The sequence below is a fragment of the Brachypodium distachyon genome, chromosome 5 (assembly GCF_000005505.3).
Source record: "Brachypodium distachyon strain Bd21 chromosome 5, Brachypodium_distachyon_v3.0, whole genome shotgun sequence".
Lineage (NCBI taxonomy): Eukaryota > Viridiplantae > Streptophyta > Magnoliopsida > Poales > Poaceae > Brachypodium > Brachypodium distachyon.
In genome coordinates, this window is record NC_016135.3 from 24,399,730 (window position 1) to 24,415,370 (window position 15,641).

General features: G+C 43.5%; 3 protein-coding genes across 5 annotated transcripts; all 3 read left to right on the forward strand.

Moving 5' to 3' along the window:
- Window positions 1–633: 633 nt before the first annotated feature.
- Window positions 634–4,509, forward strand: LOC100838861 (peroxisomal 2,4-dienoyl-CoA reductase). The gene is made up of 5 exons (XM_003580495.3): window positions 634–1,002; window positions 2,965–3,124; window positions 3,386–3,555; window positions 3,634–3,856; window positions 4,164–4,509. The coding sequence occupies exons 1-5, from the start codon at window positions 811–813 to the stop codon at window positions 4,316–4,318; spliced, it is 900 nt and encodes a 299-aa protein (XP_003580543.1). The 5' UTR covers window positions 634–810; the 3' UTR covers window positions 4,319–4,509.
- Window positions 4,510–5,457: 948 nt separating this feature from the next.
- Window positions 5,458–7,934, forward strand: LOC100832929 (MADS-box transcription factor 31-like). Of its 2 annotated transcripts, XM_024455406.1 has the most exons (7): window positions 5,458–5,542; window positions 6,348–6,570; window positions 7,036–7,105; window positions 7,183–7,344; window positions 7,457–7,498; window positions 7,602–7,646; window positions 7,719–7,934. In XM_024455406.1, exons 1-7 carry the CDS (start codon window positions 5,467–5,469, stop codon window positions 7,932–7,934), a joined length of 834 nt encoding a protein of 277 aa, XP_024311174.1. In that variant the 5' UTR covers window positions 5,458–5,466. The 2 variants fall into 2 exon arrangements, with proteins under 2 accessions (XP_024311174.1, NP_001289806.1); NM_001302877.1 differs by lacking the exon at window positions 5,458–5,542 and having other exon boundaries at window positions 6,383–6,570.
- A 1,941-nt stretch (window positions 7,935–9,875) lies between these two features.
- Window positions 9,876–15,241, forward strand: LOC100833242. Of its 2 annotated transcripts, XM_024455795.1 has the most exons (12): window positions 9,876–10,090; window positions 10,221–10,547; window positions 10,828–10,971; window positions 11,132–11,224; window positions 11,326–11,360; window positions 11,637–11,678; window positions 11,927–11,998; window positions 12,313–12,393; window positions 13,834–13,896; window positions 14,143–14,187; window positions 14,602–14,735; window positions 14,896–15,241. In XM_024455795.1, exons 1-12 carry the CDS (start codon window positions 9,942–9,944, stop codon window positions 14,959–14,961), a joined length of 1,251 nt encoding a protein of 416 aa, XP_024311563.1. In that variant the 5' UTR covers window positions 9,876–9,941; the 3' UTR covers window positions 14,962–15,241. The 2 variants fall into 2 exon arrangements, with proteins under 2 accessions (XP_024311563.1, XP_010227266.2); XM_010228964.3 differs by lacking the exon at window positions 14,143–14,187.
- The last annotated feature ends 400 nt before the right edge of the window (window positions 15,242–15,641 follow it).

Consider the following 15,641-nt stretch of genomic DNA (forward strand, 5'->3'; position numbering starts at 1 on the left):
TGCCAATGTAAAACATCCACACTCCACTCAAAAAAAAAAAGTAAAACATCCACACGATTCGTGTCTTTGACTCTTCCCTTGATTTCTTTCTCTCTCTAAAAAAAAGACTCTTCCATTGATCCCTTCCCATTGTTTTCCTGCCCACTTCCTTCGAAAGTAAATTTATTGTTGGACTGTTGGAATTTGATCCTCACATTTTACTCATTTCATGTTTCACTAAGGTCCATATTGTGATATGTACTACCTTCGTCCGGGTTTATAAGCCCGCATTGATTATTGTGCTAAATTTTGAACAACAATTATATAAATAATATTCAATATACGTAAAAAAAGTTATACCATTAGAAAAAGTTTTTCAATACGAATCCAATGATATCTCTTTTGTATCCCACAACCTCGTATTACAAGTTTGGTCAAAATTCATCATAAAATCATGTGCGGTCCTCGTAAACCGGACGGAGTGCGATGGCAAAGAATGACAAATCCAGGAGAAGGAACATGTCTAGGAAGCCAAACTAGAAAGTTGCTGAGATTCCAATGCAATTTATTCTCTCTTGGCAGTATAGTACAGTTGAAAAAAAAGGGGTTGGTGTAGTTGGCATATGCTTATTTGTACAATCGTGCCCCAAAAATGTCACAGCCACGCGTCAGTACAATATTAGCAGCCTCGCGTGTCGAAGACGGGGCCAAACAAGGAACAAAGCCGGCCACCAGCGGCGAACTCAACTACTAGCATCTTCTTCTCCATCTGCGTCTACACCGGAAGCTTCGCAAGAGGGTTTGGCGGGGAGGCGAAGAGGAGCGGAGGTGATGGCGAGGGAGTCGCCGTTCCGGGCGGACGTGCTGAGGGGCAAGGCGGCGCTGGTCACCGGCGGCGGCTCCGGCATCTGCTTCGAGATCGCCTCCCAGCTCGCCCGCCACGGCGCCCACGTCGCCATCATGGGCCGCCGCCGCGAGGTCCTCGACAAGGCCGTCGCCGCCCTCCGCTCCCACGACCTACGGGTGCGCCCCAATCCCGCATCCCTCTTCCGCGTTAACCCTACCTACCATTATTACACATGTGTCATCTTGGTCACGACTACTGCTTGCTTAAATTTGGTGGTCTCTGCTAGTTAGGGGGACACATCTCGTTAGTACGGAGTAGTTGCTTGCTTGATAAATAAGAAGAGAAATCGTTGCGATTTTGTATGCCTCTCTCCATGAAATGTAATCACCTCAGTATTTTCTGAAATTAGGTACTTGGATTGCTGCCAAAAAAATGAAATAAAAATGGATTACTCTCTGTGCTTCATCTCCCTTTGACTTGTGGTACGAAATTCACAAAATGAATAGGAGTATGTTCCCCACCATGATTAAATGAACTAGCCTCTTGTGATTTGGGGATAAAGTAGTGTTGATCTGTAGTAACATGAGATGGACAAATGGGGCTCCCATGGGGTGCCATGGTATTTTTAGTCCATCCGGACAAATGAGATGGACAAATAAGGGCTCGTCCTTGGAGATGCCTTTTTCTTGGAGATGCCTTTAACAAGACCGAATGATGGAATCATGAAAGAAAGAAAAAAACTGCTCTTGCTCACAACACCCAAACCGCAACCTCATATCTATCTTTTGCCATGACGTTAGAGGGTTGGGTTGCCTTGTGTCGGCCCTTGCATTTTACTTAGCATGGTAATAGAAGTGGGAGCTCTCTCAATCTTGATCGCGTAGGCGGCGAGCCAAAGGTTGGGTTGAAGGCGGTGAAGGTTCAACCGCTGTTTTAACATGGGCCAAATTATGATATGTACACTTAAAAACATGTGGATCGCTGACTCTGGTTACCGCAAATCCCGAAGAGTGAAGCAAGTTATGAAGCCAGGCCAGAAAGTTGCTGGGATTCCAATGCAATTTATTTTCTCTTCAAAGTCCCTCTAAAACAATGTCACATTTTATTATCGAACGAAAGAAAAACCTTGTTACAGTTGTTGGCATTTAATTGAAAGGAAAAAAAAGGAAGTTGTAGTTGGCATATGCTTAATTGTACCCCAAAAATATCACAGCCACGCGTCAGTAAAATACAGCTGAGTCGCGTGTCAAAGACGGGGCCAAACAAGGAACAAAGACGGCCATCAGCAGGGAACAAAGCTAGCATATTCTCCATCTGCATCTACACCGGAAACTTGGCGATAGGGTTGGCCAGGAGGCGATCAGGGGAAGAGGAGAGTAGGTGATGGCAGCGAGGAAGTCGCCGTTCCGGGATGACGTGCTGAGGGGCAAGGTGGCGCTGGTTACCGGCATATCCGTCATCTCCTTCAAGATCGCTGTCCAGCTCGCCCGCCATGGCGCCCATGTCGCTATGATGGGGCGCCGCCGTGAGGTCCTTGACAAGGCCGTCGCCGTCCTCCGCTCCCACGGCCTACCGGTGCGCTCCAATCCAAATCCTTCTTCCGCTTTAGCCCTACCTACCATTAGCACCCATGTGTCATCTTTTTTTTCTGAAAAATCGCTGGGGATCCCCACCTGAGTACTTGGTTAAATTCGGTGGTCTTTGCTCGTTAGGCGGACTCGTCTCATTGGTAATTTCTTGCTTAATAAATAAGTAGGGAAATCATTCGATTTTGTATGGACAATTCTCGTTTCTTGTCCTGGTTCATCGAATCCAATGGACCAGGTTTTGTTAGGGGATTCTGATAACCACCTCCATTGTACAAATGTCTTTCCCTATGAAATGAAATCACGTCATTATTTTCTGAAGTTACATACCTGTGCTATAATTATTGGAGTGCTGTCAAAAATAAAATAAAATTGGACTGGTCGTTGTACAATGTTATGTGCTTCATGTGTCTTTGGCTTGTGGAACGAAATTCACAAAAGGAATAGGAGTATCTTCCTACCATGATTAAATGGAGTAGCCTCTTGTGCTTTGGGGATAAAGTAGTGTTGATCTGTAGTAACATGAGCTTGGTGTGGACGTCTGGTGTGCAGGCTGTTGGATTCCAGGGAGATGTCCGCAAGCAGGAGGATGCAGCGAGAGTGCTAGCGTCCACGGTTGAGCATTTCGGCAAGCTTGACATTCTTGTCAATGGTGCAGCCGGCAACTTCCTTGCGTCCCCAGAGGATCTGACGCCCAAGGGATTCCGAACAGGTGCTTCATTAAATCATATGCTCGTGGTTTACCTGAGAGTTGTTGTTTGGTCCAATCGTGTGAATATTGGTTGCTCTGCATGAGGATCTTCGTGCATGCCATTTGAAGAATAATGTGGTCTTGCTCAAGCTTATTGTTCAATGCTAGGTTACTAGCTCAAGCATTTTTTGCGCTCATAACATGTCTGTCATGTGACAAACAACTAACTCCTTACATTTTTCTTTCAGAGAATTTAATATTGACTGAATTTTCTCTCTGCAGTTCTTGACATTGACACTGTGGGTACGTACACAATGTGCTATGAAGCTCTGAAGTATTTGAAAAAAGGTGGGCCAGGGAAAGGCCCCTCCACTGGTGGCCTCATCATCAACATAAGTGCGACATTGCATTATACTGCGGCTTGGTACCAAATTCATGTCTCCGCGGCTAAGGTACTAGATCATGTTTGATTCATTTCCAGAAAACGATTGAAATAAGTAGACTTCTCCTGATGGCATTGGCTTCTACAGGCAGGTGTTGATAGTATCACAAGATCACTTGCTCTGGAGTGGGGAACAGATTATGAAATTAGGGTCAATGGAATTGCACCAGGGCCAATTGGAGGCACTCCAGGAATGAGGAAGCTTGCACCTGATGAAATGGGAAAGGGGAAAAGGGAAATGATGCCTTTATTTAAGTTGGGGGAGACACGGGACATCGCAATGGCTGCGCTCTACCTGGCTTCTGATGCAGGTCAGTTGTGTTATTCAATTTTCCTGTAACAAAATAACTGAACGTTCTTTGAACCGGAAAAGTCCAATAAGCTCTGAGCATCCTCTTACCTTGAGGTCTTACTCCCTCCGTCCGGAAATAAGTGACTTGGATTTGTATAGCTTTAACGAACCCTGCTATTCATGTGCCTGGTCTAGCCCAATTAATTTTCCTTTCCTTGCCATTGTCATACCCAGGATTGACACACGTTAGAAAAAAAAAGTAAAGTAATGGCTTAGCCTATGCCAGAAAATTACCCATTTGCTGTATTTAACAATTGGTTTTGCAGGCAAATATGTAAATGGGACCACACTAGTTGTTGATGGAGGTCTTTGGTTAAGTCATCCTCGCCATGTTCCCAAGGAGGAAGTGAAAGAGCTCTCAAAGGTGGTCGAGAAGAAGGTTAGGGCCTCTGGTGTTGGGGTGCCATCCAGCAAATTGTGATGACATCCTTGGTTTATGTCACTACATATATATCATGTAACATCCTTCGGTATTGTTGTCAGCGTGAACTTTATTGTATTTGTGACTCTTGTAACTTGTGTTTGAACGAGGAAGTTGGATATTCACCTCAGTTATTATTTTTAGATTATGCTAGTGCTAGAAGTATAAAGAGTGATTGATTTGGTATCCCAGCCGAAAGATGTCCATTGCCAATTTTTCCCAACAACTGTTTAGTTTAGCCCAAAACAAAATTCATTCTAGGACAAATTCATGGAAACCATGCCGAAATGGCGGCATGAAGTTATAATAACTTCAAAACTCAGGGAAGTGAACCAAAGTTTGTTTTGAGAAAGAATTTGCATGGGTAATGCAACACATAACTATATTCCTTACCAGGTGTGAACATGACTCAATTGTCCAAGAGAAACAAGAAAACAGATAGAGATAGTCAGATGCTGACAGGCCAGGCAAATGTGTGCGAGCCTCCCCCACTCTGTCTCAACTGCCCCATGAGAAGTAGAGCATAATTTCTTTACCTTATAAGTCAGTATGATGGTGCCCGGAACTCCGTTGGAAGTACTCTATTTTAGAGAAGATATCTTCTGCCATCATGTTCTGCTGGCTCTTGATCACGACTCATGAATGAGCTCTGAATGCCTTGTAAAACTCTCCTTCAGGAGTTCAGGACCATCTGTTCCACAAGGCGAGCGAGCAAGTAAACTTAGCACTTTTTTCTTGAAAAACTTGAGTAATAATCACAGCAATTATTCTGAATGTTCAATATCTGTGTGAGACCATGAAAATTTCTGTGGCATAATTACATAGGCAATGTAACTTTTGACGTGTCTCTTCTTTTAGGAAAAGAAAGAGCATTTCTAGTGAAGTAGTGACTAAAACACCTTTCCAGTCTTCCAGAGGGATATCTGTTGATCATTTGTTATCTTTTCAGACGCGTAGCAGATGATATTGGTAGGGATATGTGACATATGTCATTTGACTGTGCTTCCCTGACATCCAGTAGGTTAGGTGTAGTGTGGACCAAAAGCTACCTCATTGAAAGCATTATTGCTCCTAGTTATTCTCTGTCTTGGTCAATTCTAGGTTGGGCTTCTTACAGGAGAAGCCTGCCTGCAAGCTCATCACATGCTATGCTGAGTAAGAGGCAGTTACCAGTCCACAGCAAGGTTGTTTCAGGATTTCAACGTTACCATTTTCGGACATCTGGTACCATCTCTCATACACACACAAACTCACACTTAAATCCATCATCATGCATTAATCTTATTTTTAAGTATCCCGCTTATCCAAATTGTGGTAATAAAAGGACACAGTGTAGTTTACGCGACAGATATTTTTAGCCTACATTGGTACTCTACAAGTCTGTTCGTGCATGCTATTTATGGGGGCATAAATTGTAGAAAGTTAAGTTAGCTACATTGCTTGATTTGCTTCCTTTTCTCGTTTATGGTGTGATCCCTTGTCTGTAATATATAGTGGGACAGCTTGACAAGAGATGATCAGAATAATACTAGTCTTTAAGGTTTGAGACAAGAACTTTTCAGATATATAAAGGTGCCCGTAGCCCTTTACTTTCCTCTCTATCTTCTGAAGAAGCACATACAGGTGATGCTCCTGCCCCTTTGCTTTTCTTCATGGATTTCTACCTCTCTTGCTCTGTTGCACATACTTGGTGCAAGAACATGTCTTGCAAATGCACTTTTTGCTGTTAATAGTGGATAATATGTGGTATGCTGTCTATGTACATGGTTTTTTCTTCCTCACCTCATGCATTTAAAGCCATTTGATCATCATGGTGGTTTTAGCCATTAGGATCCAACTGTAAGTTTGTGGGATTTGAAAGAACTAGTTTGTATTGTTATGCACTTCTGCGTCTCAAATCATTTGTTATATCTTATTTCCTGCTCTTGAAGCCATTCGGTACATCTCTTATAGTGCATTTGAAACCATTGACTTGGTTCTCATCTTTGATGAACTTTGGCATCATAATTTGATCAGCACTTTCTGGCAGATTTCATAGGAGAAAAGAACCACCACACTGGACCGATGGGGCGTGGGAAAGTAGAGCTTAAGAAGATCGAGAACACGACAAGCCGCCAAGTTACCTTCTCCAAGAGGCGGATGGGGCTGCTCAAGAAGGCGAATGAGCTAGCCATTCTGTGTGATGCACAGATTGGTGTAGTTATCTTCTCAGGCAGCGGCAAGATGTATGAGTACTCCAGTCCACCATGGAGGTGTGCAAAACATTTTTAACTGCCTTAATTATTGCATGTTCTTTGCATTTTAATCATTTGTGTTCTTTCTTATTTTTAGAACGCACTGAAATTTCAGATACTGTCTAACTTTCATGGTGTTGTTGCAGTGCTGCCATAATGTTCTTTTAATTGTTCAGTTTGTCTTCTGCAATTTTCCGAAATTTGTATGCTTCTATTTGAATTTTTTGTTGGGAACTTCTATTGTTGATAATCTGCAAGATTTGGTTGGTCAAATAAGATAATCTGCAAGATTTCAGCTTGTTCTGCACTGAAGTTGTACAATGTAGTCAAAGATCGTTCGAAAGTTCTTAACTGATTCGTACTAATTTCTTCCTACGGCATTCATTTTGACTTAGCATATACCCTTTGTAGTGTGTGAACTGTGAAGAAAGAGAAACTGATGATGATCAAATACATGCACCATTTCTTTTTTGTGTCTGGCAGAATCACAACTATCTTTGACAGATACCTGAAAGCCCCCAGCACCCGTTTTGATGAGATGGATATCCAGCAGGTGCAACTAATGTTTTGAACAAACATCATTACTTTTTATACTGACCTTACATGATAATCTTCCTTTTTTTCATAAAGAGAATCATCCATGAGATGACGAGAATGAAGGATGAGAGCAACAGGCTTAAGATCATTATGAGGCAGTACATGGGTGAGGACTTGGGTTCATTGACTTTGCAAGATGTGCTCAATCTTGAGCAGCAGATTGACTTCTCTCTCTACAAAATTCGCCTGAGGAAGGTAACAAACAAACAACCCAACAACTCAATGCAATAGCTCTAGGTTCTTTTCACCGACCAAACTCTACATTCCTCGGTGCTCGATGCTATGCTAACACCCTAATTTCTAGCAGCAACAGCTACTTGATCAGCAGCTGCTCGAGATGCGCCATGGGGTACGCAAACCAAGCTGCATCGCTTCAGCATTCCACCATCCTTTTACTACACCATTTTCTAAAGAACTGAATCTTGATTGAGTTTTCTGTTTCATTCTGATAGGAGATGCACATCCCAGAGGACCAGAGCAGCTATCTGTGCCACATGGTAAGACATAACAGCTTTCTCCTCAGGTGATTCTGTGCTCCACTCCTTGAACTTGTTTGTGTCTGTCTAAAGGATCCGGCAAGCGGACAGCAGAGCCAGGCAGCCGAGATGATCGACCCGAAGCTGTTCCCGCTGTGGGACGTCGGCAGCCAGCTCTACAGCCAGGACGCCGAGTCCTCCATGACAGCCCTGAAGCTCTCGCCGCAGCTGCAAGAGTACAAGCTCCAGCCTCTGCAGCCCAACCTTCAGGAGGCCGACCTCCATGGCTACGTTCTTCGGCTGTGGTAAAACGTTGTACATATGCTAGTGTTGCTGGAACCTGTTGCTCTGTTATGCATAGAAATGAATGACCTGTGAGCGTTCATGAACTTGACCACTTGCATCCTTGTATCTGCAGATTTGCCATTTCACCGAAGTCACCGTGGAGCCTGATGCAAACTGATGGAGGATGATCAGCAGAGCTTCCCTCTCTGAATCTGCTCCTTAACCATCTTACATTATCTTTTGTGTGTCATTGCATTGCTGCGTCATGTTTGGAGATGTTGTAAATCAGGAGTATGTCACTTGCCTTTGTGTGTCTTCACGAACAGATTTTATGTTTTCTAACGAGGTGTGCTAGGATCCTAAGAATTTGTTACGGATTTGCGGTAAATGCTACTAGTAGTATGTATTTTTAGAGTAAAATGCACCACCATTCCTCTTAAGCTGAGCACTTATATTCACTATGGTCTGTCAACTTGCAAATAGGTAAAGTGGTCCAACGAAGTTGTTTTGCCAAGTCGGAACGGTGATTTCGAAAGAAAGAAATACGCAGACGCTGCACACTTTTCTTTTTCTTTTTTCTTTCTAAAAATTGTCGAAGCACACCAAATAGCAGAGACGCTGCACACATGGAGGTGGCGGAGAGGGCACGGCCGACACTATATATAATTTTGCAAAAAGCCCTTAAGAAGTCAGGGAATCCACATACTTCAACCTCGTCATATCCTTCTACAAAGTGTGGTGAGGCAGGCATGGTTAGACTGAGGAAATTGCACAAACCACTCAACTTTGGTCTTGCCGCGGAATACACCCATCGACATCTTTTTTGCGCAAAACATCTACTATTTGTCTAATCCATTGCAAATAAGTCATAATCCAAGTTTTAACCCGTCAATAAGGTTTCTGACCGATGGGGCCCACTCGTCAGTGCCAAGTTGGCAGCTCGGTCTTGCCAGCGTGGAGCGGGTCGGGTTCGAGTTGAGTTCTAAATTAAATTTATTTGACATTTTTGATTCAAACTAGCCGGTCTCGATCTATTTTATTTCATGGACACTAAGGTTGAATCAACAATGTCAAGTAAAATTCAATTAGAACTCATCTCAAACCCGACCCGCTCCATGCTGGCAAGCCAGAGCTGCCAGCTTGGCACTGATGGGTGGGTTCCTCCGAAACCTCGTTAACGGGTTAAAACTCAGGTTATGACTTATCTGCAACAGATTAGACAAATAGTAGGTGTTTTGCGCAAAAAAGACATCGAGTGGGTGTTCTCCGCAACATGGTGATCAAAGTTAAGTGGTTTGTGCAATTTTCTCTGGTTTAGACTAGGCGTTGAATGTCTGATCCATACCGTGTCTTTTTTAGCAAAATCCACCGTGTATGGACGGAAAAAAACTCATCATGTCTATACTAGACCTAGGCATGGGCCGCCCGGGCCGGGCCCTAGTTTTCCGTCCGAATCCTGCCCCGAAATCCCAAAAAACTGGAAATAGACAGGTGGAACCGACGAGTTGTCAAACCATTGAATCATCGCCCCTCGCAAGACAGGTTGTCAAACCATTGAATCATCTCCGAACCGACGAGGAAGAATACCAAAATCACGAAATTACGAGCCGTGAGATCCACAAACTCCATGGAATAGACCATGATAGCCACACTAGAACGGAGATGGAGCCGGGAGATCAAAAATCCGAGCGTCGTCGCCTCCATCGTCAGGACGCCGTCGCCAAGGATAAACAAAACCTTATAAAAAAGGTACTAAGACGATGGCCAGATGTTGATCCGTACTAATTATTTTAATAAAACAACCATTTTCCGTACCTTGGGCTGGACCGGGTGTGGGCTTGGGCTTTTTGCGCTGGGCTTTAGGAAGATCGGCCCAGGTGAACGAACTGAAATCCCCCACCCCCACCCCCCAAACCACACGCCCCCACCACCACCCCAAGACCGAAGAAATATAAGACGCTGTCCCCTTCCCTGATTCCCTCCCTCTTTCCCAAACTCTACCAAAGCCCCCCAATCCCCCCGGTGCGATCGATGCCACTCCCCTACATGGCCGTCGACGTCGACGAGAGCGACTGCCGCGTGTACACCGGCCCCGAGGAGTATCCGTGCGTGCGGCGGTACCGGCACCGGCGCCTCGTCGCTTTCCTCCTACTCAACGGCTTCCGGAACACCTTCACTTCGTACGTACAGGCCGTGGGCCCCCGGCCGGCCGGCGCTCCACTCGTTCCGTTTCGCTTGATCCTGCACCGCATTTCTTTACTGAATGAATCATCGTTTCTTCCTTTGAAATCTGTTATTACTGGGTTGCAGGCTGATCCAGGAGACGGACGTCTTCATGAGCGTGATGCATCTGCAGCTGCTCGTGGAGCAGGGCCTGTGGGGCGACGCGCTCGGCTACCTCCTGCGCTTCCTCCAGCCCACCACCTGCCGCCAGAGCCAGGAGGCCCTGCTCCTCCTCCACTTCGTCCACATGCACCAGAACCTGGCCAACATCGACGCCGGCAACAAGGACGACAGCGCGGTCCGACAATTCACCGAGAGGTACAAGCACTACGCCAGCCACGCCAGCACCGTCTGCCACGGCGCCGTCAGGATCCATTCCATCGTCCTCTCCATACTCCACTCGGAGGAACTCAGGTACTAAAACCGCACAGCCTTTGCATTCTAAAAGAAAAGAAAAATTCGTGACACACACCTGTGATGTATATGTTCATTGAGCAGATTGTTAGTAACAGTTAGTAGTGCTTAATTAACTCCTTTATTCCGATTGTTTATGCTTTTTTCGGTTTTCTATTTTTATTGCAACCTCGATTTGCCTAATTTCATCGAGTAAACCAGAGATCTGATGTACATAAAAAGAAAGGATGTTGTTCTTGAGCCTCCCTCAACTCAAACTTGTACTATTTCATATGTTTAGGGCGTCCTTGGACTGGAAACTCGTCAGGTGCAAGGCAGCGGTTATTGTCGACGAGTTGGCTTACAAGGTTCCAGAGCTGAAACATCTGGTTCTAATGCCCGCTGGGCGATTGATCCCACAATATGTCCTTCCGCTTGGGTTTGGGTATGCTGTTAGCTAATTAATTCCTCCCCCAACATCAAACCTGATTCCATCACAGTTTAGTAGTGTGTTCATGCTTGGTTCTTAATTTTAGTCGATGTGTACAGTTTGTTGCCAAATTCAGAAGTACTAATTTTGTGTCAATTTGGTGCATGTGGTTCAGCCTTGCTAGTTTCCGCCCGAGGCGTCGTGTGAAGAAACAACAATGGCGATCAGCATCTGCTCTTGCCAAGCACTACCGTGAGTACAAGTTGAGGTATGTATATGCAGCGTAATCTTTTTACATTCTTCAGACTAGGCTAGTTAAAACACTCCTAAATCACAATTTATAATGTTCCATTCTTTTTCATTTTGCAGGATGCCCTCTTCAAGTCACCAGGAGTTACACCATGGTATAATATGATATCTCTTTAAGAACTTGTTATTACTACTAAGCAGTCCAGCAAACAATTTTTTTTTTACTTTCAACTGTACGAGCTGCGCGATTGCAATCCGACAGTATATAGATATATAATTTTACAAATTGAGACACCAAACTGCGACCTCCTTTGAGGATCGAACTCTGGTGGGCCGCTTGACCACCCAAGCTATGCTTGGTTCTCCCAGCAAACAAATTTGATACATAGTTGTGACAGTTAAGAACCATGTTTTTTCTTCTCCAATGGCAGGACTGTCATCTAAGGCAAGGAGCCGGCTCGCGGATCTTCTTGGTAAAACTGACATCCGCTCTGCATATAGTTTCCACTTCATGTGTTAACCGGCTGTGCTCAACTTCGTGTTGATTAGGACTTGTAGCATGAGCACACATTGAAGTCATGATGTCATTTGATATTCCATGAACAGTCATTAGTAGGACAGAGTACAGACCCAAACTATTCTTCATGTTCTGTTGTTTGGGAAACAAATTGTGTTATTTGCATATATTATTAACTGATCGATGGACTCGTGTGATCTTCAGATGAAAGTTTAAAAGCTGGTCGACGTGCAGAGCTCCGTCAACGACATCCCCTCCAAGTAACTGCGATGGAAAGTAAATTCACACTTACTTTATCCACTAAATCTCTAGTGTGTAATCACTTGTGATTCCATTTAACAAATGGGCTCTTTGCTCGCTACATATTTTAGTGAAACCTTTTGGACCGGTGGAATCTGCTTGCTTTTCATTCTGTCATACTTCTGTTGGTTGTTTCATATGCATTTGTTGCGCCGTTTTTTATGTGCATGATAATTCATAACTGTACTTACAAACGGCAGCCTCATAGGTCATTCAAGCTTGATATCTTTTCTGTTTGTTACTGGTGCCTGGCAACACGATGCAATTCCTGACCACCAAACTCGTTGCAGGTCCTCCATTCAATCAGGCTACGTTTGGTATCTTGACAAGGCCTGCTACAACGTCTGGGATCTCATCAGCGATGAATGCAGGTGAATTAGTAGGACACAATCAGTGTTTTACAATCTAGGTTAAACTATCTGCACATTTAATCCCTGAAACTTCAGTATCTAAATGGTTGTTTAATACTTCAATGTATAAACAGTTTTTGCCATAATATGCATGTTCTACTTCCTGATTTTTTTTCACTGCCCCATTCTCGTGGTTTGCCCCAAGAATGCGTAGACACGTGTTTGAAAGGTCATAATATTGTGATTAAATTTTTGTACTAAAGATATAACAGTGAAAAATAACAGTCAGGTCTACCTTAAATAGAGAGCTCTTTTACGGTACCCCGAGATAAATATAGACCGTCTATTTTTCCTAATCTAACATCCAATTTTAACCCGTACTCCAATACAAACCTTGTGGAGTACCACTTCCTAAACCTGTGGGGTACCTTGACAGCAGGGGCAAAATAGTAATAAACAGTGAGTAGTTTGTATTTGAGAGTTTTATCGCAGGCCGTCGTTCACCCATCCCGCCGGTGCTGGAGTTCTCGATCGCCGGATAATCGAGGACCAGCACCAGCAGCCGATGCATTCTTCAAGTTGCAGCCGATGTTTTCAGGAGTGACCCCCTTCATCCCTACTACGTTCTAGACCCCATGAAAAATTAAGACGCTTGAGATCTTTAACATTCAGATGGATCCTCACGAATTTAAGATGCCGGAGTATCCAATCTACCGATCCGATCTGCCAATTTTCCCAGACTTGATCTGTTAATACATGATTATGTTTTCAAGATTTGATTCATTAGTATTACCGCTATATGATTATACATTGGATGGGGCTAGATCTGGAGAGGCGGCCGGCGGCGTGCTACGGTTGACAAATTTAATGGCAGATTAAGCTGCCGGAGTATGAGATTTCAATCTACCAAATTGATCTGCTATTTTCCTAAGACTTGATCCATTAGTACATTTGTAGGTTGACTCTTGATTCATTAGTAGTACCACAATCGATCGAAGTTGACTCTTGATTCATTAGTAGTACCACAATCAATCGGAGAAGCTAGAGGCGGCAGCGTGCGACGGCCGACGGCCAACCGGAGATAAGAATACAGTGGTTTATACAAAGAGAAAAAATGTTTAAGTTATCCTTATAAAATGGACGGTTAGACATGTTTAGCACTCCCAACCCTCACATGGAGTACCAGGTACCGTAAAAATCCTCTAAATAGAAGGGTTGTGCAGACCAGCTTCAAATTTTATTTTCAATGGAAGGCAATTACCAAACAATGGTCCCTCCATATCAGAGGACTTGCGCAGCCTGTGACATGTGCATGCGCATATTGTTTTGTAGAACTTTTCTTGAAAAATTTTACGGTGCAAGTTTTTTTTGTTTCTATCATTTCTTACAGGTACCCTTTACCTTATATAACCGATAATTGTTTAGTGCTTGTGCTAAAACTTATCTCTGAAAATGTTGCAGGTACTGCAGCCTTGCAGACGAGTTCTGCTAAAACTTCCGGGATAGCATCGGTGACAAATGCAGGTAAATTAGTTGAATACCCACAGTGTTTGCAAAACAAGACATATCTCCGTCTACACAATTTAGACACGAAAAAGTTAGCTCGTAGAGAATGGCATGGTAATTTATGTGTGATAAAACATATAGTTTTCTGACACAATGCCTGATAAGTCGTAACTTCATTTTCAACGCAGCAGCCTTATGCCGATTGATGTTGTTGTTTGCAATTTGATAATATCCCGACATTTCTAATTCTTGAAATTGTTGCAGGTCCCGCAGCCTTGCAGACAAGTCCTGTTGAATATAGGTCTGCAGGTAAATTAGTTGAATACCTTGCAAACCACGACAAATCTCCATCTACACAATTTAGGCGTGAAAAAGTTTGATGTTCGAGAATCCCATATCTGGCATGGTAATTTAGGATTGCATTTTTGCATCCAGGAACTGCATTAAGCTCCCATGTTGCAGTTTTTTAGGAGGTTCTTGTTCTTGTTTACCTTTTACCCTATATAGGTCTGCTGAAAATCCTGAGATCTCACGACAAACTGATTGATGGGAGTAAAATAAGTGCAGCATATTATTGTTTTCAACTGTGTGCAAGCCTCGTTTCTTTGCCTTTGGTCCTTGAAAAAAAAATACTGTTATGAGAATGCTAGGAAGTCATGTATGTTGTCTCTAGGTGGTTCTCCATACAGTGATCCCTAATAGCATCCATTAATTATTGGACAGACACAGATTATTTGACTCGAGAAGGAAGTTATACCGAGAGTGCTTGCCAGGGTTCCGTTTCACGAGAGGATCAGAGGAGGGCACGAATAGCATTTGTCAAGAAATTTTTGAACACAAAAAGGCAAGCAAGCAGGGTAAGATATAGTACCGTATCACAGACATACTTTCCCAGCATGTAGGATTCATGATGGCAAGATATTTTACAATTCTATGCGTTTCTTCTACCAATTGGGTTTTAGGGATCAAAGAGGACCCAACAGGTTGATAGCATTGATGTACTTGCTTGGTGTGCAGGAGCCATTGGTTGATGTCAAGGTTGAAGCTGGCTGGCCTGCTGGTGCTGGTACCAGCACGGACTAGAGTGCCTGAACGAGTTGCTGGGCGGGGCGGCATCAACGTTCTATCTTGCGAGACGCAGAGTAGTCGACCGCGCCTGCTGAAAGAAGCACTATCGAAGATGACATGATTTTGTAACAATATTATTAGTACTCCTACTACGAGTATTAGGTTACTCCTGGAACATTACGTAGGTTAAGACAAAGTCTAGAACATCATTGGACTTTTTTTTTTTTACGGACAGAGGCCTCCCACCAATTTCATTAAAAGAAATCATAGTCTTTACATAAATATTTTTTGGTAATCATTGGACACCGAAGTGCCGGACGTGAAAGAAGTTTCGTAGATGTTATGCGGTTGTGCAACTCGACTTCTGGGTGACTTATGGGGTGACGCTTGTCAGGATTCAGAACTACCAGCAGTAACTGTTAACGCTGCAGTAAACTGTCAGCTGTACAGTTCTTTTAGGTAAATGAGCGGCACTTTACTAATAAATCGAACAAAGTTTGCGCAAAAAAAAATCGAACATAGTGTTCATTGTTATTGATCCGGAACCTCACCAACCGCACAGAGTCTGCGCGCCAAATGTTAAATGTAAAATTCATGCATTATAATTTTCAAACCAAACATCCAAATAATAATTTGCTAAACTAGATGTTGAAAATGTTGAAAACAGATACTCGCTCCGATCTTAAATTCTTGTC